Source organism: Thalassophryne amazonica, chromosome 19 (genome assembly GCF_902500255.1).
Source record: "Thalassophryne amazonica chromosome 19, fThaAma1.1, whole genome shotgun sequence".
Taxonomy (NCBI): Eukaryota; Metazoa; Chordata; class Actinopteri; order Batrachoidiformes; family Batrachoididae; genus Thalassophryne; species Thalassophryne amazonica.
Genome location: NC_047121.1, coordinates 66585826 through 66609902, shown reverse-complemented (window position 1 = coordinate 66609902; position 24077 = coordinate 66585826). Strand labels below are relative to the sequence as shown.

At 39.2% G+C, this 24077-nt stretch overlaps 2 protein-coding genes across 3 annotated transcripts in view; one reads left to right on the top strand and one right to left on the bottom strand.

Annotated features, from left to right (window-relative positions):
* Positions 1-1632: 1632 nt before the first annotated feature.
* atxn3 (ataxin 3) lies at positions 1633-10859 on the bottom strand. Its single transcript, XM_034159556.1, has 11 exons — positions 10748-10859; positions 8512-8676; positions 8379-8423; positions 8185-8270; positions 8015-8081; positions 7854-7941; positions 7641-7770; positions 7383-7546; positions 6070-6199; positions 4254-4312; positions 1633-4158 (listed from the first exon to the last, which is right to left on the bottom strand). Exons 1-11 carry the CDS (start codon positions 10769-10771, stop codon positions 4106-4108), a joined length of 1011 nt encoding a protein of 336 aa, XP_034015447.1. The 5' UTR covers positions 10772-10859; the 3' UTR covers positions 1633-4105.
* Positions 10860-12444: 1585 nt separating this feature from the next.
* The window catches only part of ubr1 (ubiquitin protein ligase E3 component n-recognin 1), a 32210-nt gene continuing 20577 nt past the window's right edge, over positions 12445-24077 (top strand). For both annotated transcript variants that reach the window (XM_034195221.1, XM_034195220.1), the window contains exons 1-4: positions 12445-12511; positions 19654-19913; positions 21073-21151; positions 21775-21885. In XM_034195221.1, coding sequence (XP_034051112.1) covers positions 12467-12511; positions 19654-19913; positions 21073-21151; positions 21775-21885 — 495 coding nt within the window. In that variant the 5' untranslated portion in view covers positions 12445-12466. The remainder of the gene's footprint in view (positions 12512-19653; positions 19914-21072; positions 21152-21774; positions 21886-24077) is intronic.

The window sequence follows — 24077 nt, the reverse complement described above, 5'->3', positions numbered from 1 at the left end:
GGTCACGCAGATAACTGACTGATTTGGGGAGCGTGGTTTTAACACAGGTGGTGCAATCATGTCGAGTGTTTGGAGCACTGAGTTTAAACTATCCACAAGTCGGTCTACTGACTGGGTATTTGTCAAATGTGAAGCTAAGACATCAGGCAGTCTAGCTTCGAGTTCAGTCTTAGTTGAGGAGTTGATGCATCGCCGTAATGATATATAAGGTTGTTGTTCCACTAAACATGGCAGCGAAACTGTAAACTTAATAAGTGAGTGATCAGACACCACTGATGTAAGAGGCATGATGTCAATATTCGTGACAGCAATACCACGTGCGAGAACCAGATCCAGGATATTTCCACTAATGTGCGTCGAATCCCGAATGCATTGCCGAAATCCTAATGCATCCACAATTTCCATAAATGATTTGCAGAGGGGATCAGAAGGCTTATTTATATGAATGTTAAAGTCACCAATGATCAGAATGTTATCTACACTAGTTGACAAGTTAGAGATGAACGCACCAAATTCATCTAAGAATTTTCAGAATATGGGCCAGGAGGCCTATATACAGTAACAAAGTAATATGACTGATTTTTATTCTTCTGACCTTGGCAATGTGTAATATCCTGAGCACAGCGGAGAATCAGATGCTCAAATGAGTGATATTTGTAACCCCCAACAACTAATAAGCTAAAACTAGATTTATAAATAAAAGCAACACCCCCGCCTTGCTTCGCATCACGAGGGACGTGACTAAATGTATGTGCTGGTGGGCAGACCTCATTTAAGGGGAGGACAGCTGTAGGTTTAAGCCAGGTTTCACATAGCCCAATCATATCTAAGTGATGATCAATAATTAGATCATTGATCAACAATGATTTTGAGGACAGTGATCTTATGTTAATGAGACCCAGTCTAAGGACCTCAGTGGGGTTGACAGTTGAACTGTTTTGGTTTAGGGGTGGTTCCAGAGTAGCATATATAAGATGCCTAGAAGTAGGTTTAGGTTTAAGACATTCCATGCGCGTTTTAGGTAGTAGACACAAAATCTTTGCTATTGCTGGAACAACCACTGGGCCATCCTCAATTTCAACATCATCCAATATAGTAATGGATATTAAGTTTGTAAAGCATATCCTCTATGATTTTTTTGGTCATACAGACTGTCAGTGCACAGTCTGTATGTGCAGTAGTGAATATGCTGCTTTATAGGAACAATACAGATGAATGAACGAACATGGTGTAAATGCACAAGTTAACAGAAAAGTTTTTTTTCCATCTGTAGTCCCTGAACAGTCAGCCTAAAACAAAACAATTATATAAAGCATGTAAAACTATTTCACATGAAATGCAAAAAACTTAAAACCATGTTTTGTTGTATATTTAATGATTTACACAGGAAGTTATAGACATACAGGTAAACAAACACACAATTGCACATTTGACTACATTACCCAGAATTCCTTGGCTCAACAAGCTGTGTATTGTCCTGCTTTATGGCTTAGATGGCAGAGTACGATCACTGTAGGATCAGAGAATATCAGTGTAAGTTCTTTAGTAGAATTGCTTCAGTAAATTTATCCAAACAGTGACCATCTCAAATAGTTTCACTACATGTGGTACCAGAAAACACACGAGAAGCGCTTTGAGTTAACACTTTAATTCTGGAACATGAATTAATACATTAAATAAAAAGCATGTGCTATGCTAAATCAAAAAATAATTACATTGTACTTACTGTAAAAATGTAGTGAGTGGAAAAAAATAAAATAAAATCCCAACTACCAACACTTTAAAACTCTTTCACCAGTGTATTTTAAAGGAAAAACCTAATAAACCCAAAGGAAAGTAATAATGAAATAATGGAATGACGAGATGACAATTCAAACTTAATAAAAACACCCAACACTTTTATGGAGGCATCCGTTTTAAAAGATACAGTCAAACAAAAATGAAAGTTTGTACTAATGACAGTGAAAACAACAACAGTAGATGACTGTAAAAGTTGTTTTGTTTCGTTTATGTATACGCTTCAACACTCGATTGTAACCTCAAGTTGGCATCTGCAGGACTGAATGACATTTGTCAGTTAAAAGTGAGAGTGACTAAAACCGGTCAGAAAAAAAATAAAATCAAGAACACTTCAAAGAGTGTGACATTTTTTGTTGACAAAATTATGTCTTTGGAATTTAAAGTATATATGTTGTGCAGTTAAATAACAGTCAGTCTTTGCTTTTGCTCTTCCATTGTTATTTCTCAAGGTCAAACAGGACTTTGACAGCATTAGTGCAAATTAATGCAACTTTAAGAATAATATTCTGCTGTGTTAACACAAATGAAGTAAAATCTGTGAAATTCAACACACAGTAGTTTTAGAGGTTTAACTAATGAAAACCTATCAACTGTTTAAGATGCTTCTCAAAAGAATTCCTGACAAAAATATCGGTGAATGCTGAAGACGAGGACCTAAAGCCTTTGTATACTCAACGTCACACCATGGCTGGGTGGTATTTTTGGTTCAAAGTGATCTACTGTTCGTGGGCATCACCCACCCTGCATGTTGACCCACCGCAACCACTGCTGAATAGTCAAATCCAGTGTTTTGTTGGTCTCGACTGACTGACCATACCTTAGTTATTAGCAGCACTTGTAGCGGGGAGAGCTGGAAAAGATGCAGAACAGGTGAGCTCCAGGAGCAGGGTTGGTGACCCCTGATTTATACTGTGCAGAGCTCTCAAGTTGAGATACGCAGGTCATGGTGGTGAAATGTGGGAGAATGTCATGCATTAGCATGAGAGTGTGACAACATTTTGAGTCTCACACCAAATGCGTGAGACCTGATAGGTCTGACTGTTGCAGAATTATGCACAATGTGCCCATTTGTCAGCAAGATCATGAATTCTGTTCATTGTTGCATTTTTATTGAAGGAGAATATATGAAAAATTTGGTAAAAACAAAACAAAACAAAAAAAAACAAAACAAAAAACAAAAGATACACTGTGCAAATAGTTCTTGAAGAATTATGTTCACCCTCTGCCCATGATGGAGAAAACATCCTGACTTTAAGTCACCATAAGACGCTAATACGCAAATGTAATAATGACTGCATAATGCAAACTTACAGTGGGTATTAAAAGCCCTCCCCAGGACAAAGAAACAAACAAAAAAATGCTTTTTAATCTCAAAGTATAAACGCATTGTTACAACTATTCCCAGGGTATTTTTTTGTTTGTTTGTTTGTTTGTGTGTATCAAGTCCATTTACATGATGAGCAAAACCCCACCCTATGGGCAGTGTGTGAATGTGTGTTTGGAGGTGCTGCAAACATACATACACATCATTCCACATTAGTAAGAAGGTGTAGAGATTTGTTTGCACTTTTAGATTAAAGAATATACACATTTTGGATTTGAAGTTATTAAAAAAAAAAATCTGAAAATGGGGATCTGCTGTGGCGACCCCTAATGGGAGCAGTCGAAGGAATAAGGAAGAGGAGATCATGTGAAAGCTCAAGTAAATGAGTACTTTTTTTTTTTTTTTTTAAATAAGCCTTTTAAATGGTTGGTGGTAAAAAAAAATGACACTACAATAGCTCCACTGTGTTGGTGTTTTCTTTTCACACGATCACACGTTGGGTGAAATGGTCCATTTCAGTGCATCTCAGCAAGAAACTATTTCTAAATCCTCGGTGGTCTGGTCGGGACGTGAGTCAGGATCCCATTGCATCCGTTTTCAAACATAAATGCATCATTTGCATGAAGACCTTTCTGTCTCATCTCTTCAACAAATCATACAAGGATATAAAAAACATCAAACATAAGCAATACAAGGCGTGATGGTAAAAAGGCAACAGCAAACTTGGATTAACCGCTTCCTGAATCCTGTGCCCCCCTCCAGACTCAGCGTGTCATGACGTAGATAGTCCTAACGGTGGCCTTTCCTTTCTTGCTGTTCTCCTCACTTCAACCTGTCAGCCAACTGTCCAGGGGAAATAAGTCAATGGTGTGACTGTCCTCATGTTTGCATGTGCAAAAGGTTAGAAGGAGCAAAGCTACCCTTTAGAGGCGTGGCCCAACCAGGCAGCTGCTAAACAGCAAATGTAAACCTTTGTCACCTTCACTGGCTTGGTTTTTGTTGTTGGTCCTCCCCCAAGCCGGTATTCTCTGGTCCTAGACGATGGAGCACAGGTCAACATGGTATTTCAGCTGCTGCTTTTGAAAGCTCCATTTAACAAATCTTCAGTGCTAAAAATCTTAATTCTTACCTGAGCTGCCTGTTTGTGCGTTTGGTTTTTGTGGAATGCTGGGCTCAACTTGCTGTTGCCTAAGCAGTCAACAGAGAGTAATCACATTAAAATCCAAGCAGTTATTTTACATGTGCCTGCAGGTGGCAGAATAAGATGCAAACAGGAAATGATACCATACAGCAACTACAGTGTCATCTAGTGGTGGGGTTGCAAACTGCAACACACCATTGTCTTGTCATGATTTTGTTTCTGTTCACTTTTTTGGCCTTTTTGGTGACAGGGATTCATGCTCCTTTGTCTTCTCTTGTTCTAAGCAATATGTCTGATCCTCCATTTCACAAAAATGAGGGTTCTCAAACTTATGACCCTGCTGTAGCAATTAGACTGTTTATAGGGGAGCAACCACTGATTCCTCTTCCTTTTTCCAGGCACCCTTTTAGGGTACTGTATCAACATGGCAGCCTCTATGAAGGGCTCATTCTAAGCTTATGAAAGCACATAGATCCATTGGCGCAGGTAATTTTATATACTAATGAACAGATGATTATTAATCTCAATTGATTTATAAAGCACTTTAAAATGCATACCAACAACCAAAGCGCTGTACACAACAAGAACAGGCAAGTAAAAATAAATAAATAGATAAACCACAGTTTAAAGCAGAAACACTAAAAAAAAAAAAAGTGTCAAACTGCGTTAAAACCAAAGAGAAGAAATGTGTTTTAAGAGAAGATTTAAAAGCAGAGAGAGAATCAGCCTGCCTAATGTGCAAAGGAAGATCATTCCACAGTCTTGGGGCAATGACTGAAAAAGCTCGGTCACCTACGCTTCCTCTTTGACCTTGGGATAACCAACAGTGACAAATCAGCTGACCTGAGTGAGCGTGAAGGGACATAAAAATGGAGCAGGTCAGACAGATATAGCGGGGCAAAGCCATGAAGACATTTAAAAACAAATAAAAGAATTTTAAAATCAATTCTAAAACAAACTGGGGAGCCAATGAAGTGAGGCCAAAACCGGTGTAATGTGCTCGCACCTTCTAACACCAGCCAAAAGTCGAGCAGCAGCATTTTGCACCATCTGTAGGCGGGTAAGCAGAGTCTGATTCAGCCCAATATAAAGTGCACTGCAATAGTCCAGGCGATTAGTGATAAAAGCATGGATGTAAAATCTCAAAATGATGCTGTGAAAGAAATCGCTTCACCTTGGCCAGTTGTCTAGGTTGATAAAAACTAGACTTGACTACTGACCTAATCTGAGCATCGAATTTAAGATCACTGTCCAGTTTTACACCCAGGTTTATTGCTGTCTGTGTCAGATACTGATTCATGGGACCCAGATCAACATTGACAACATTTGGAAGTGTCTCTAGGTCCAAACAGCAACACCTCAGTCTTTTTATCATTCAGGTGTAGAAAATTTATGGACAACCATGCCTTAATGTCACCAATGCACTCTAGGAGATGGTTCGCAGAGTATGCATTTTGCTGCTTCAGTGGCAGATACATTTGACAGTCATCAGCATAAAAATGAAAAGAGATATCATGTCTCCTAAAAATTGATCCCATTGGGAGTAGATACAAAAAAAAAAAAAAAAGAAGCGGACCAAGTATGGAGCCTTGAGGCACCCCACATGTAAGGGGCGCTGCACAAGATTCAACAGCTCCAATACGGACACAAAAACTTCTCTCTGATAGGTAGGATCTAAACCAGTCTAAAACAACACCCTTAATGCCCACCCAGTTTTCGAGGGGAGACAAGATTATTAAGATTAAGATTATTAATGCTAATCATACATACCAGCTTTAAGAAATATCATGTGCACAGAACCTACCGATCAAAGTAGGCTTGTCTCTTCTTCCGTAATTCCTCAGCTGTGAGCTTCTCAGTCTGTCCATCAGTCTGGCTGCTTAACTTTACATTTGCCACTTCAGGCTCTGAAGACTCGTTGCTCATCGCTGCACCTGTAAAATTACAAAAGCAATCACAGCTTAATCACACAAACTTTTACACTCATATGTTAATTAGTTTGACAGCTACTGACACATACTTCTGTCCAACAGGACAAGGTGCATAATTTTTTGAACTTTAGTAGACATGACATTGGATTTTCACTATTTCTTCTTAATTTCAAAAATAAAAAGGTCCAATAAATGACATCTGAAGCATGAATAAATTAATATATGATTAATATATGGAGAATGAAGCATCACTGCCTCTGTGTGTTGTAATCTGAGTCTTTCTGTTCCTTGGTTTCATACCTACACTGGCTGCACATGCATGTTTAGTGCATGGGAGTCCCGTCCTGTGAAACTGTATTATCTCTCAACATTTACAAAAACAGCAGTGACACAAAGCACTGTGCATGCAAGGTTGTGGACAGTCAGAAGTTTACTTAAATTTGTCTCCCCAAGAAGCCATGTTCAGAGGCTAACAAAGCAACTGATCATGAACTTGGTTGGGCTAGAACCAATATAGGTCTGGCATTTCCCAGATGGAGAGCTCTTCAAGCTGCTCAAGGGTTCTAAATTCCAACTTGACTCTGAAGGTGTTCCTTCTCCTCTTTTCCTAAATGCAGTCTGACATGCTGGTGCTTTGTTGGTGCTTTTTTCTGATGAGTCCAGTGAATCAGTTACAGGACCTTAAAGAATATAAATGGAGACAAGAACCGAACTGTTGAAAATTTCGCTATACTATAATAAATCGACTTATAAAACACTTTCACAATAGACATATAAAGTTCTTCACACACAAAAAAAAAAACAATAAAAGACAATAAAACACCAGAATTCAAAAAGCAGTATTTTTTTTTTGTTTTTTAATGAAGAAAAAGCAAATACTAGAGTGCTGTGCTCATAGAGCGCAAACCTCCCCAACACTAGTTTCCAATTCCACAAATTTTTACCTTGGAAAAAAATTTTCAAGGCCAAAGTCCTGTTAGAAGTGGCTTTTCATAAGCTGAAATATAATACAAAATATAGATCAAAAGGGGTTTTCAATGTTAAAATCTAATGTCTGTTAAATCCCCAATATGGATCAGATGTGGATCAAACTTAGTCTCTTCTTTGAGAGGCTCACAATTTGTGATTAATCCAGAAAATGCATTCAAAAACATATTTTAAATCTTTTGGATGACACATTCTTTACCTTGCATGCTAAGCTGTATGGCCCTGCGAAGATCAGCCTCCTCATCTTCTACATCTATGTCCTGTCTGCTGAGTGCCAGGGCTTTTTTCAGCTCATCATCTTCATCAACAACCTCCTCCACCAGACCAACCCCCATCTCCCTCTGGCCCAAAGCTGCTGACCTGCTGCTCAGCAGAGAAGGCTTAATCAGGGAATGTTATTTTAAGTTACTTCTTCCTCAGAAATCTCCCGTGCACAGTATAGTCTCCATATGCGTACCCAGCACTGGACTGGGCCTCTTCCTCTCCAATGAGCCTTGGCCGCTGCTGCTGATGCACTCTCATGATCCCGAGAATTTGCTCAGCTTCGCACTCAGGGAGGTTTCCTCGGATCACAAATATGGAATAACCTGCATAAATAGAACTTCTGTCATTTTTTTTGCAGTACAACATTAGCATCATACACACAATAAATAAGTCAAATTTGCTTCACCTTCCTGTTGTAATTGTGCAAGAAAAAGGGCTAGATAGGTGTCTGATATCAGCTCTGGTCCAGTCAACAGAGAATTCAGATTAAACCACTGAAATGACAAACAGGTTTTCAGTAACTGAAGCTGTTTTCCAAAACTAATACTGAAGAACAATATCCACTACCTGATGTCCAAGTTTGCGTACTGTGAACCAGTGCTCTTTGTAGTTGCAAATAAATGCTTTCTCATTTCTGAAAAAGCAAGAAAATTAGAAGAAAACTTTTATACAGTAATAATAAAAACAACAACAAAACATTCCCACAAACAGATTCAGGCATTTCAACATGATATTACATTGGATTTATCATCAGGCGCTGATACCCGCGGCTGTTGAAGAGGATCAGCTCTAAGCCCCATACTCCCAGAGCATTGCTAATAACCTAGATGACACAATAAGGAATCAACATCGCCAACTCATACTGATTACTGAAGTATATCTAAAATAAAAAAAAACAAACAAAACAGATCAACTAATATCTCAATGTTACCTGTATTGAAAAGAATCCACTGTCATCCATATTACCCGATGGTTGCTACAAGCACATTTATAGAACATGAGGTTACAAAGAGTTTGGTATACATGCGCTGCAGCATCAATATTCAATTTATGCATCTCCTCACCTGTAAGAAGGTCCTGTACTCCTCACTGGCCATACCACCCTCTGCCATTCTCATCCTCTCCTCTTCATCGAGCTGATGAGCAATGGACGACAGGTCCACAGCTGTGAAATATTCACCCTGAAGAAGGTTGTTGAGGCAGTGTTGGGCACAAAGAGAACCCTCTTGCTGCAAATGAATATAACAATTATAGTAGTAAACAAAACAGTAATATTACAACATGGGCAAAAGTTCACACATTCATTTTGACTTATGTAAATTGTTTTATGTTAGGACTGGCTTCAAAATTACACTTGTGTCAAACAAGGCCTGTCTTGGATGGCTACAGCTTTCTATTTTGAAAAGGGCCATTGTGAAGTCCACAATCAATGCTGCAAATGGAAAAGAATCACGCTACTATGGTTGTTAGTCCAAATTTTGAAGAACCTCTCCCAAAGACTATATGTCATATGACTTTATAAAAAAAAAAAAAAAAGTCACATTCTTGGCTCAGGTGCCCCATGTCCCTTCTGGCAAAATGTACCTGAAAGTTTGCATCCCCTTTTTAAGAAACTTCTTCTGTGCCACTCCACCATGAAGCCATATGATTGGTGATGCAATGAACATAAGTTGCACTATGCAGAGTTTCTCCAATCAGATCCACAGAAGCCTGTAACTCCTTCACAACTGTTATGGATGTCTTGGTGGCTTCAATCATCACTCAGTTTTTGAGAACTGCTTCTGCCAGATAGATTTATCACACAGATTCATAGTGCTTGCACTTTTTATTGATTGACACTAATGAAGTCTTTAAATAAGTATTCATTGACTTGGAAAAGTTCATGTATCCCTTTCAGATAGTTTTCCTAAGGTATGTCAAGGGATGAATTATGCATCCCTTGACACGTCTAAGGAACACTGGCTGAAAGAAATGTTATGTACTAACAACAGATTGTCCAGTTACACATGGGCTTTCAAAAGGCAGGGATTATGTAAATTCTGTAAATATTAAATTTTATTAACATCCTTGAATTAAAGCTGAAAGTAAGGATGATAACAAAAAAAAAGAAACATTCTAGATGTTAGTTTTATCAGTATTTCTGGTAAGAGCAGGCAAAAAGCCACAAAATTACACCTAAACCACCGCTATAGGACTAAAAAAAAATGAAGGAAGTTGTGGTTGGACAGCTCCCTTCTTTCTTCAATGAAATAAACAAGTTTTTCCTTCTATAGATTTTCCTCCACTAACAATGAAGAAAACTATATACGATGTACTATATCTCATATATTTCAGTTGATGAGAATACAGTTGAATTTGATACATTTTGATACACTGTTTGAAGCTTGCAGGCATGGTGTTATTGGTGTAACTACTGAAAACACATCTTGCTTGTTTCATTTCAACCCCAATGTGACAAATTTACAAAAAGCAGTGCCTATCTTTCCAGATCGAAGAATAATTGCCAGCTGTCTTCATGCAAGCACATTTAGATCATGTGATCAACTACCTTTTCACAACTGACAGAAACACCTAAACCTACCAATACTACCATGTGATGCTGCTGCCAGCAGATTTCAAGCTGAAGTTACATGATCATAACTTCAGGAACAGAAATACTTTACTGATCCGAATGGGAAATTAGTTAATTAGTTTGCAACTGGCAATATTTCTGGTGCTGGAAAGTAGACTAATTGTCTAATAGTCAGTTTACAAAAATTTTGTTGCTGTCCAAACACTTATGGACCTGACTGTCAGTTATACAGTTTGTACATTCTGCCTTCTTTTTACAAATTGTACAGTATATCCGGTCTCTTTCATCCTTTTGGTTGTTTTAAGCCATTGATGAAACAATAATTGGAGAATTATTTTCTGAAGGCATTACTGAAGTTCAGGTTTTGTGATACTGTACATTTATCTTAGCAGTACAGAGAAGTCTTACTGACGTTAAAGTGTAAAACAAAACACTTATTCCAGCCTCATTCACCGACAGGTGACAAATTCACAAAGTGCATACGAGCTGTTATCAATAAGGTTTGTGAGAGTTTACTGCAAACAAAATAGAAACTTTCACAGGATCTGACTAGCAAGTGCAATTAGCATGTTAGCTATTTATGCAACAACACTGTCAAATAACACCAGAAATCGCTCACTGACCAGACAGCACAGCTAAAACAACACCTGACAAAATGTAAATAACTTTAGAAAGAAACATAATGATTTGTAATGCTTAAATATCACAGGAAAAACGCTTTAACTTACTTTTTCATGAAATATGGAATCCATATTCTGCTTTCTGTCATAGAGTCAACTCTGACCTTTAAGCCCAGCAGCTTCACCTACCGCCCCCTGGTGACTCGGAGCTGAACATAGGACGTATCTGGTTATGTTTAGGACATAAACCTCCCACAGAGTCAACAATAAACTCGTTAATATATAGTAAGACAATAATTAAGGCTTTCAATAATACATTTTATTTCGATGTAAACTGACGCATATTCTGGCTGTCAAAGAAACATAGCAAAAATTGTGGTAGCTATTATTATTATTATTATTATTATTATTATTATTATTATTATTATTATTATTATTATAGCATTTTCCAACCAAACATATAAAATGTTACCTAAATTAAAATGCAACAAAAAGCAACAAAACATCATAAATAAAACAGTTATTTCAAAAAGGTTCATGAAGACAAAATACAGAATACAGCCTCTGGTGATGATAAGAGTCTGCTTACCCTCTGTCTGCTGTCATCTGTTGGCAGAGGGAAGAAAGGTCAACTATTATTATTCTGTGTCTGATCTTTGCAAAAGTACTGTAAAAACAGTGGTGTTTCTGGAACAAACATGAGGCAGCAATGTCCTTTTTCACTTATGTTATCAATATTACCCCACTGTGTTGACTGAAACGTGCCCTCATGTTATTAAAAAAATGTTTAATGCACTTACAGACCCTGACTATAATCTTGAAGCAGTTGAAACATCTCTTTTGAATCAGTTGGTGATGTGTCAACACCATTTTGCACAGGATATGATGTCCTTTTGATGTAGACTCTGGAACAAGGTTCTGAAAGACGGGCGTTGCAAAGGTTGCAAAAATTTTTGGTGCAGTGTTTCAAGTTTACTGTCACTAATTTGCAGTACTGACGAAATGTTTTGGTATCAGTCCAAGCCACATATTTCATCCAGTACTTAAAGGATTACAGCATTTATTGTTTTTGAGTTATGGTTAACAAAAAGATGGGTCGGACTAATCCACTCGATGACATTTTCTTGTATAAGTCCTATTCTGCCCTGTCACAGGGAATTTTATTCCTCAACATAAAGATGAGGCAATAAGGAAATCTCAAATTTTCATGAAAGAACAGAGAGTAAAGAACATAACATGATATAATAATTAATAATGAATTAACTGATAATTAAAAATTTGGATTATTTTTTTTTTTGAGGTATTGGTAAATTTTTATCATACTTCTTGTTTGGAGAATGGAAAGAAAGATTTCTGTATATTTTGTGTTTCTGGATGTTTGAAATTTCAAAAGTAAGATTTGATAAGATTGTCCTTGGTTATCCCCTAGGTCGGGTCCTCGAGATTGGATTTTAAAAATAGGGTAAAACATCATCGTCAACAGTTTTACTGATAACTTTGTCTATTTTTAGAATTTCTTTAAAATATACTATATAGCTTTAATAATGTGTAAATACCCTATTTATTAGGTTCTGTTGTTTTATTGTTAATCATTACCGTTTGTTGTATTTTATCTGTGGTTTATATTGAGCCACAATTGAAACACCTAGAACATATGTTTCTTTTTGTGTTACCCTGTATATTAATATATTTTAGTTTTTACATTTTTATACGAATCAAATCAAATCAAATAAAAGAATGCGCCCGATCAAAATCAAGGATTTTGTTGTGTCGTAAAATATTTTTGATTAGTGTCCTCATGTCTGGCTTTACGGCAAATGGAATAATATGGCGGAAGGTGAGAATTCTTTTGACGGGCTGGAGCTCAGTAAGGTAAGATTTTAGTTCACTCATACGGTTGACACCCCATACAGAGAGTCGGGGATGTTACACTGGAACACAATTTATTGGGTGATATCTACCGTATACTTTGACGGAGCAGTGAAAGTTGTGTTTTATTCGATAAGCTTGCAGTGGTCGTAACTAGCCTAGCTTACTTTGACGCTAACACTTAGCTAAACGGTTAAAGTGTCTTCGCCCGGGACATGGAAAAATTATAATAATAAGAGTGAGTTCAACAGCCTGTGAATTATAGTGGCTTGGCCGTCAGTCGCTGTTAATGTGTTCGCCGTATTTTGTTCATGACCGAAAGCCAATCTTCACATCAAACTCTACGAAACCACTAAAGAATACTACGTTTTTCATGTATTTAATCGAGGATTATCCATAGAAATTGGCTCTAAAAATTTCAGTACAGAGGGGGGAAAAACCTGACGACACTCGTGGAAATGTTTTCAGGAACATATAACAAAAACAATCATACTCTTTAAGTGTTTGGACAGACAGTTTTGTAATTTTGCTTTTATATACAGTCATTTGCCCAGTAAGTCCTGCTATACGGACCCATAATGCAGCTGCATATCCTTTATTGTGTATTGTTGTATTGGGCATTTGGATGTTATCTAGCTGAAAAGTCAGGATGGGGTAGCCCTTCTACTTAAATTATGAAGCCACATTATGTGGTGCAAATATTTGCCGGAAATGGATCACTTTGCCCGGTTCTGGATCACGACACTCTGTGTCACTTTGGGGGGCATTCCTGGGATCTGGCTGGAGCCCTTCTAATGCAGAATGATACACACTGTGCCTGAGAATGTGTTTTGGACACAAAATGATATAAATTATACTTATTAAATAAGAATTTACTTAGTTTCTAAAGGCACTGCTATATGTTTTTACGAGCAAAAAATGAAGTGTTTACTCAAATTGGGTGGCATTCCTTAATAAATGAAGATAAAATAAAATCTGTGGTAATAAACATTCTTGGATTTTGACATCTCCCCCTAAGCTTTTAACTCAATGACTGGGTCAGGATAGCACAAGATGCCCCAACTTGCTATCATTTCACACCTTATATTGTTAGAGATGGAGAGCAAAGGAGGGTTTTAAATGTGTGGAGGTGAGATTTCTCCCAAATTAAAAAGTAAAAGCCCCCACATTCATGCCCATTCGTGATGTTGAGATGACCCCCAAAGTACACATGGCTCACAAGTACTGACACGAGGCTGCTGCTTCGTCAGAGATAAATGCATGCAGCAATTAAACAGCAAGACATAACACACTGACATTTTCTACCCATGTAAGTAAGTATTTTCCCACTCTAGAACCAATGACACTGAATGGCTAACTCACCTTTGCTACTTCTTAGAGATCATCACTTTCACACTTGCACGAATGAGTGAGTCAGAAAATGCATGCAGACCACGGAGACCGAATGTTTTAATTCCTCTGCTGATCACAAAGATGGCTGGATCCAGTTGAGCTTGTGGTCGTTTGTAGACAAAACATCAGTCTTTCCATTGGTACCAATTATTAGCTTATTTGCACTGATTACGAGAAACGGCGGCGTAAATACTACAGCAGTGATCCGGAACCGGCAATGATCCAGAACTGGGCATGTCACTGTACCACCACAGTGGTTAAAATGAATCAGTCAAAATTTACTTGTAATATAGACTTTCAGCTTTATTTCAGTGGGTTCAAAAAAATCACGTTGACTATTTTGGAATCACAGCCATTTATGTACATAGTCTCTCTATTTTCATAGGCCACTGGACAAGGTAAATGTGACAGTAATTGTTAATCCAAGTTGTTGCTTTGACATACAGATTCCTTTTCAAGTCAGGAGATGGATACAAAGAAAGTTTCATGTCACTGAATAGGTCTTCAACTTGATTTTCATCAGTCATTACAAAATGCAAATAGTGTGGTACCATATGGCAGATCCATCTGAAGTAGGCGGTTAGGAACATACATGTATCGAATCTGGACACGGTGTTAAAAAGAAGGCAGAGACTTCATAGTCCTTAAACGGCTACGGAAAGTAACACTCTCCATAGCTAGGTTAGCAATCACTTCACCCTATTGAGGTTTCAAATTCTGCAAAATCTCATGAGATCTCAGAGGTGGCTTTCACTGTGAGATGTATTGTATTATTATATACAGTGTGTGTGTGTATGTATATATATATATATATATATACAGTGAGGAAAATAAGTATTTGAACACCCTGTGATTTTGCAAGTTCTCCCACTTAGAAATCATGGAGGGATCTGAAATTTTCATCTTAGGTGCATGTCCACTGTGAGAGACATAATCTAAAAAAAAAATTCCGGAAATCACAATGTCTGATTTTTTAAAAATAATTTATTTGTATGTTACTGCTGCAAATAAGTATTTGAACACCTGTGAAAATCAATGTTAATATTTGGTACAGTAGCCTTTATTTGCAATTACAGAGACACCCCGCACAAACAACCAGATAATTTCCAACGTGAAAGCTTTGTTGATCCGGGACCTCGTCTGACTTTCACAAAAAGGCAGAAGATGTGGACATCAGCACTTTTTGCGGCACATTCCACCATTACAGGAGTTTTTTTCATGGAAAGAAAAGCGGAGGGACGCGCCACGGCTCCATTCGCGGGACAAAACCACCTCGGTGTTGGTCTCTCAGGACAGCTTTCAGGTGGATTTCAGACGGATTCCGGTTGCTTTCCAGTCGTGTGAATATCCATTTGTGATTGTGCATGAGCTGGACATGCCAGAACATGTCCCGTGAGGCTTCATCACGGCGTTGCTTTGCGCCGAGCGGCTGCACCGCAACGCGCGGTGGAGCAGCTTCTCTTTCCATGACAAAAACTCCTGTAATAGTGAAATGTGCCGTTCATTTTTAAACTGGACGTTGTCTTGTTCCGGTATGTCATCTGACTAGCACAGGAATTGTGAAAAGACGTGGACATCAGCACTTTTCCGGCACATTAAGACAGACGTGCGGAGGAGTTCTGCGCGTCGCGGTGCAGCCGTATATATACACACACATATATATATATATATATATATATATATATATATATATATATATATATATATATATCTTCTTCTTTGTCTTTCGGCTGTTCCCGTTAAGGGTCGCCACAGCAGATCAATCGTTTCCATCTCACCCTGTCCTCTGTATCTTCCTCTGTCACACCAACCACCTGCATGTCCTCTCTCAGCACATCCATGAACCTCCTCTTTGCTCTCCCTCTTCTCCTCCTGCCTGGTGGCTCCATCTTCAGCATCCTTCTCCCTATATACACTGGGTCCCTCCTCTGCACATGTCCAAACTATCTCAATCTCGCCTCTCTGACTTTGTCTCCAAACCGTCCCACCTGAGCTGTCCCTCTGATATGTTCATTCCTAATCTTGTCCATTCTTGTCATTCCCAAAGAAAATCTCAACATCTTCAGCTCTGCCACCTCCAGCTCTGCCTCCTGTCTTTTTGTTAGTGCCACTGTCTCTAAACCATACAACATAGCTGGTCTCACTACTGTTTTGTAAACTTTCCCCTTCACTCTTGCTGATATTCTTCGGTCACAAATCACTCCTGCCACCTTTCTCCACCCACTCCACCCTGCCTGCACTCTCTTCTTCACCTCTCTACCACACTCTCCATTACTTGGAACAGTTGACCCCAAATATTTAAACTCATCTACTTTCACCACTTCTACTCCTTGTAACTGCACTATTCCACTGGGCTCCCTCTCATTCACACACATGTACTCAGTCTTGCTTCTACTGACTTTCATTCCCCTTCTCTCTAAAGCATATCTCTACTTCTCCAGACTAGACTCACCTTGCTCTCTACTCTCACTACAGATCACAATGTCATCTGCAAACATCATAGTCCATGGGGACTCCTGTCTGATCTCATCCGTCAACCTGTCCATCACCACTGCAAACAAGAAAGGACTCAGAGCTGATCCTTGGTGTAATCCCACCTCCATCTTGAATGAGTCTGTCATTCCGACTGCGCATCTCACCACTGTCACACTATTCTTGTACATGTCCTGCACTACCCTAACATACTTCTCTGCCACTCCAGACTTCCTCATACAATACCACAACTCTTCTCTTGGCACCCTATCATAAGCTTTTTCTAAGTCCACAAACACACAATGTAACTCTTTCTGTCCTTCTCTGTACTTTTCCAACAGTATTCTCAGAGCAGACATTGCATCTGTAGTGCTCTTTCTTGGCATGAAACCATATTGCTGCTCACAGATCTTCACCTGTTTTCTAAGCCTACCTTCTACTACTCTTTCCCATAACTTCATGCTGTGGCTGATCAGCTTTATGCCTCTGTAGTTACTGCAGCTCTGCACATCACCCTTGTTCTTGAAAATAGGAACCAGCACACTTCGTCTCCAGTCCTCAGGCATGCTCTCACTTTCCAAGATTTTATTAAACAATCTGGTTAGAAACTCTACTGCCATCTCTCCTAGACATTTCCATGCCTCCACTGGAATGTCATCTGGACCGACTGCCTTTCCACTCTTCATCCTCTTCATAGCAGCCCTCACTTCTTCCTTGCTAATCTCTTGTACTTCCTGATTTACTCTCACCACATCATCCAGCCTTTTCTCTCGCTCATTTTCTTTATTCATCAACTCTGCAAAATATTCCCTCCACCTTCTCAGCACACACTCCTCACTTGTCAGCACATTACCATGTGCATCTTTTACCACCCTAACCTGCTGCACATCCTTTCCAGCTCTGTCCCTTTGTCTGGCCAATCGGTACAAGTCCTTTTCTCCTTCCTTACTATTCAACTTCTTGTACAGCTCGCAATATGCCTTTTCCTTTGCTTTTGCCACTTCTCTTTTCGCCTTACGCCACATCTCCTTGTACTCCTGTCTACTTTCTTCATCTCTCCGACTATCCCAAAACTTTTTCGCCAACCTCTTTCTCCTTATGCTTTCCTGGACCGCTTCATTCCACCACCAAGTCTCCTTGTCTTCCTTCCACTGTCCAGATGTCATACCCAGTACTGTCCTAGCTGTCTCCCTCACCACATCTGCAGTACTTTTCCAGTTGTCCAAAATTGCTTCCCCTCCAACCAGTGCTTCTCTCACCTGCTCGCTAAATTTCACACAACAGTCTTCCTCCTTCAGCTTCCACCATTTGATCCTTTGTTGAGCTCTCACTCTCTTCTTCTTCTTTACCTCTAAAGTCATCCTACAAACAACCATCCTGTGCTGTCTAGTGACACTCTCTCCTGCTACCACCTTACAGTCTGTGATTTCTTTTAGCTTGCATCTCCTATAAAGAATGTAGTCCACCTGTGTGCACCTTCCTCCACTCTTATATGTTACCCTGTGCTCCTCCCTTTTCTTAAAGTAGGTATTCACCACAGCCATTTCCATCCTTTTTGCAAAATCAGCTACTATCTGTCCTTCCCCATTCCTATCCTTGATACCATATCTACCCATTCCTTCCTCATCACCTCTGTTCCCTTCACCAACATGAAAGTCTGCTCCTATCACCACTCTTTCATGCTTGGGCACACTCTCCACCACCTCATCTAACACACTCCAGAAATCTTCTTTCTCCTTCATCTCACAACCTACCTGTGGGGCATATGCACTGATGATATTCATCATCACCCCTTCAATTTCCAACTTCACACTCATCACCCTGTCAGACACTCTCTTAACCTCCAACACACTTTTAACATACTCTTCCTTTAAAATGACCCCAACACCATTTCTCTTCCTGTCCTCACCATGGTACAACAACTTGTACCCACCGCCGATGCTCCTGCTCTTACTTCCCTTCCACTTGGTCTCTTGCACACACAATATGTCTACCTTTCTCCTCTCCATCATATCAGCCAGCTCTCTCCCTTTACCAGTCATACTACCAACATTTAAAGTCCTCACTCTCATTTCCACCCTTCTAGTTTTCTTCTTCTCCCGCTGTTCGTGGCAACGTTTTCCTCCTCTTCTTCGTCGTCTTTGCCCAGCAGTAGCCCAATTTCCACCGGCACCCTGTTGGGCAATAGCACCGGTGGCGGACGTTGTTAACCCGGGCCGCGACTGATCCGGTATGGGAATTCGATTCTGAGTCTGCATAGTTCGGTTGGCTTGTTTTATGTATATGTGTGTGTGTATATATATATATATATGTATGTATGTATGTATGTATGTATGTGTATATATGTATGTATATGTATATAAGGCTTAAAACTTTCCTTTTTGCTAAAGCTTATAGTTAGGGCTGGATCAGGTGACCCTGAACCATCCCTTAGTTATGCTGCTATAGACTTAGACTGCTGGGGGGTTCCCATGATGCATTGAGTGTTTCTTTCTCTTTTTGCTCTGTATGCACCACTCTGCATTTAATCATTAGTGATTGATCTCTGCTCCCCTCCACAGTTTTCTTTTTCCTGGTTCTCTCCCTCAGCCCCAACCAGTCCCAGCAGAGGACTGCCCCTCCCTGGGCCTGGTTCTGCTGGAGGTTTCTTCCTGTTAAGAGGGGGTTTTTCCTTCCCACTGTCGCCAAGTGCTTGCTCACAGGGGGTCGTTTTGACCGTTGGGGTTTTTACGTAATTATTGTATGGCCTTGCCTTACAATATAAAGTGCCTTGGGGCAACTGTTTGTTGTGATTTGGCGCTATATAAATAAAATTGATTGAAATTGATTGATATGTGTATATATATATATATATGTATGTATATGTGTGTATATACGTATGTGTATATATATATATATATATATATATATATATATATATATATATATATATATATATATATATATATATATATATATATATATATATATATATATATATATATATATATATGTATATGTTATTATAATGGTTTAACAGCTATGGAGAGCACTGCTCTCCATAGCTGTTAAATGACCACAAAGTCACTTCCTAAAAGAAACTAACTGGGACAGACCTAGTTTGCATTGATGAGTTTGTAAAAATGATGGCCTGTTCAAGTTTAATGGCAATTGGCAGCAATTAAGTACTTACACGTCCAGTGCAATAATAATTTAAAGGTAGCTAATGTAGATGGGGACTGATGTCACTTTATTTAGTCATCACAAAGCACATCTTGGACTTATCTGTTGCCTCCTGACAGAAATGGCTGGTGGCTGGAGACATGAGGGTGGAGCTGCTCCACTACCTGAGGGACCAGGTACCTCAGATCTATTGCCTGAAGAAAGAGTTGATCCCTACAGTGGAAGAGGAGCTTGCAAAGACTCGGATCCTCCATCCATTTGAATGCTTCCTGTTTGGTGAAGATCCAGAGGAGGGTTTGGAGAAGCTCAAGCAGAGTAGCACCTCTTCTCAGCTCTGTGGACGTGTCTTCAAGGAAGGAGAGACTGTCTACTCCTGCAGGTCTGAATAGACCCTTTAATGCTGTGCAGAAAATAATTCGTAGTAGCTGGGTGACTCGTATTGATGGTCCATGAATTAGGCTATATGGTATTAAACATATTTCGTTGTTACTGATAGTTTGCAGGGTTCAGTATTTTATTTATTTATTTATACCAAGTAGATCTGTGGGGCCAGGAACCTGGATTTAGCAGACCTGGCTTTACATCAGTTAGAAGGAAATGAATCCCTTTTCAGCTACACCACCTTCAGTTATTTGTGAAATAACAAAATCACAAGGGAGCAGCCGAAGGGACAGTATGGTGGTGATTGTGTGCAAATTAGTAAGTACATTTCTTTGAGTACTGTACTTTAATTAAAGTTGTCCCTTTTTTTAGTATTTCTTTTTTTTTTTTTTTTTGATACCTCATGATTCTACAGGCCAGCATTGTAATTTTTACTCCAGAATATTTATTTGTCAGCCTTAGTTATTAGTTAGCTTGGAGATTCAGATTAAAAAAACATAATATAGAGTCATCAATGCATAAAATATATTATCCTAACAATAAGGCTTTGTTGAGCTGCATGGGGGAAGTTGACAAGCTCTTCCCAGCTTTAAATGAAGTAATATCCAAAACACAGTTGTGCTCAAAAGTCTACATACTCTGGCAGCATTTTTTTTTTTTACCATTTTTCAGAGAATATGAATAACTTTTTTCCACTCACGGTTAGTGGTTGGGTGAAGCCATTTATTTTCAAACAACTGTGTTTATTCTTTTTAAATCATAATGACAACAGAAACTACCCAAATGACCCAGTTCTTAATACCATGTATTGCCCCCTTTAACATCAGTGACAGCTTGGAGTCTTTTAAGTATGGAAAAAGTCTGGAATTTTGAAATGGAAAATGTGTAGGAACCCTGAATGTAAGGTGATGGAATGAGGGTGATGGAATTGTTTTGTATAAGTTGACATTTAAGGCTTCAAGCTCATTAGGCATTTTAGTTTAACAGCAGCTGAATTGAATGAAACCCTTTTCAGCTTCAGGAAATACACTTTTCAGGAGTTTCCTCAGGTAATACTCTGCTTTACTGAAGAGTGAATTTGCACATGCAGGTTGTGTCAGCTGTTCATATCTGCTTGGAGTAAGAAATTGTTGAAGATTCTCTTTGATTTATTGCAGGGAGTGTGCAATCGATCCCACTTGTGTCCTCTGTATGGACTGCTTCCAGGATAGTGTACACAAAAGCCATCGTTATAAGGTGGGTTTAGATACTTGTATAAAAGGTGATTATATATTCATCAGTGTTTAATTCCTATAGGCCATGGGCATTGTATGCACAAATTTATGTAAGTATGTAAATCAGTTGAAAACAGCTATTTTTCCTTTTAGAATCCTGTAAAATCTTTTGATACAGATATGCCTGGCCAACACTAGATCATCAGCACCTCCTCCTTCATAATTACCCATAGGTCATTCACTTCTGGGCAAGTATACTAGTGTTGACTAAAGACACTCCATAGAGCTCATACTTTGGCCTCAAATGCCCTGGTCTCATAATGTTGGAAAAAATTGTTTAGTCTTCCTCCCCATTATGTATTTGAGTCCCAAGGTCAGGCCTCACTGTTATGAAGAAATTATTGGGGTTTTATTATTCTTTATCCTATCAACAAATGGATACATTGGATACAAATTGGCGGAGTTGATAAATTAAAAATTGATTTTCTACATGGACATCTGCTCTCCTTGGGTTAGCGATGTCTGGATGCCTTGCCGTTAAATATTATTGCTTTCCCACAGCTTAAACTGTTTTGTAACTTTGCTGCTGTTTTGTGTTTATGAGTGACTTGTCCTCAGTTGACACGTGCATTTTTTTTTCCCCAGATGCATGCGTCATCAGGCGGTGGGTTCTGTGATTGTGGGGATATAGAAGCCTGGAAGATTGGCCCCTGCTGTTCCAAACATGACCCGGGGGCAGCCATCACCATGGTGACAGTGAGTTACATAATTAAGTGGAAACAGGACCATAACAGAAGCCTGCCTCTTTCTCTTTGTCTGTCTGTCTGTCTCTTTCTCTCTCTCTCTCTGTCTCTCGACAGTTTTGCCTTTGTGAACAACAGGATTCTTATTTTCTCCAGTTAAACTAAATGCTGCTTCCTTGTCTCTGGAAATAAGAATGAAAAGCACATTGTTTTTGTTTGTATATGTTTTAGCATATGGAGTTAATGGTTTGGGAGAGTGATTGATTGGTGCTTTTTACTCAAAGTTTAGTTAATAAAGAAAAAAACAGTTACAGGATGACTGATTGAGAACAGTCTTTTAACTGATAGTCTACCCCAATGATATGTGCTGAGATCCTCTGTTTGGTAGCTAGATTAAAGTCTATAACCAGACTCTGGCTGGGACACATTTTGGTGATTGGTAACTGTTGTAGTTGTTTGCCTCCGTGTTTTTTTTTTTTTTTTTCTTTTTTTTCTGGTCAGTGTTTGACCTTTCCACTGATAAGATCACTCGCAGGTGTTTTAAGCAGACAAGCAGATTGATGTCGCTGTGTTTGAACCACTGACAAAAGAAACACCTCCTGTTTCCATAAACGGGAGGTGCTTCTTTTGTCATTGGATCATGTCTGCCAGACTGCTTTATGTTTTCTGTCTAGATCTGAACCTCTTCTTAACAAGGAATGACACCTGTCACCTTTTTAAGGAACATGAAAAACAAAGTCAATAGGTGATCCAGTGCAGAATTGCATGTACTGCCCTCCCAAAATTACATTGTTAGAGGGCCAGGGACACATTAGAACAGTAGGTTTGCTAACCTGTGTAATAGAAAAGAAGGAGATTCTTTTTATATTTGGGTCCATATGAAATTTTGCATTTCTTATAAGCCAAAATATATAATGAATCCCATTCCTCATTTATTAAATTGTAAAGGCTGTGTGGAGTAAACATACTCAATAAACTGATGTAGGCTGATGTACCTTATTTGAATCTTTAAAATGTACAAAATAACACTTACAGTGGGGAAAATAAGTGTTTGAACACCCTGCGATTTTGCAAGTTCTCCCACTTAGAAATCACAGAGGGGTCTGAAATTTTCATCTTAGGTGCATGTCCACTGTGAGAGACATAATCAAAAAAAAAAAAAATCCGGAAATCACAATGTATGATTTTTTTTTTTTTTAATAATTTATTTGTATGTTACTGCTGCAAATAAGTATCTGAACACCTGTGAAAATCAATGTTAATATTTGGTACAGTAGCCTTTGTTTGCAATTACAGAGGTAAAATGTTTCCTGTAGTTTTTCACCAGGTTTGCACACACTGCAGCAGGGATTTTGGTTGACTCCTCCATACAGATCTTCTCCAAATCTTTCAGGTTTGGAGTTTCAGCTCCCTCGAAAGATTTTCTATTGAGTTCAGGTCTGGAGACTGGCTAGGCCACTCCAGGACCTTGAAATGCTTCTTACGGAGCCCCTCTTTAGTTGCTCTGGCTGTGTGTTTGGGGTCATTGTCATGCTGGAAGACCCAGCCATGACCCACCTCAATGCTCTTACTGAGGGAAGGAGGTTGTTTTCCAAAATCTCACAATACATGACCCCATCCATCCTCCCTTCAATACGGTGCAGTCGTCCTGTCCCCTTTGCAGAAGAGCACCCCCAGAGTATGATGTTAGCACCCCCATGCTTCACGGTTGGATGGTTTTCTTGGGGTTGTTCTCATCTTGTAAACATGGTAAGTGGAGTTGATTCCAAAAAGCTCTATTTTGGTCTCATCTGACCACATGACCTTCTCCCATGCCTCCTCTGGATCATCCAGATGGTCACTGGTGAACTTCAAACGGGCCTGGACATGTGCTGGCTTGAGCAGGGGGACCTTGCTGCCCTGCAGGATTTTAAACCATGACAGCATCATGTGTTACTAATGTAATCTTTTTGACTGTGGTCCCAGCTCTCTTCAGGTCATTGACCAGGTCCTCCTGTGCAGTTCTGAACTTTCTCAGAATCATCCTTACCCCACAAAGTCAGATCTTGCATGGAATCCCAGACCGAGGGAGATTGACAGTCATCTTGTGTTTCTTCCACTTTCTAATAAATAATCATAACAGTTGTTGTCTTCTAGTCCATCCCAGCCTTGTACAGGTCTACAGTTTTGTCCCTGGTGTCCTTAGACAGCTCTTTGGTCTTGCTA

Excerpts from the sequence above, each read along its gene's own strand:
- atxn3 (XM_034159556.1), bottom strand. The coding sequence starts at position 10,771 with ATGGATTCCATATTTCATGAAAAA. Across the intron at positions 8,271-8,378 it reads GTGGATTCTTTTCAATACAG|GTTATTAGCAATGCTCTGGG; the intron begins GTAACATTGAGA and ends TGTGTCATCTAG. Across the intron at positions 8,082-8,184 it reads CGCCTGATGATAAATCCAAT|AAATGAGAAAGCATTTATTT; the intron begins GTAATATCATGT and ends TTGCTTTTTCAG.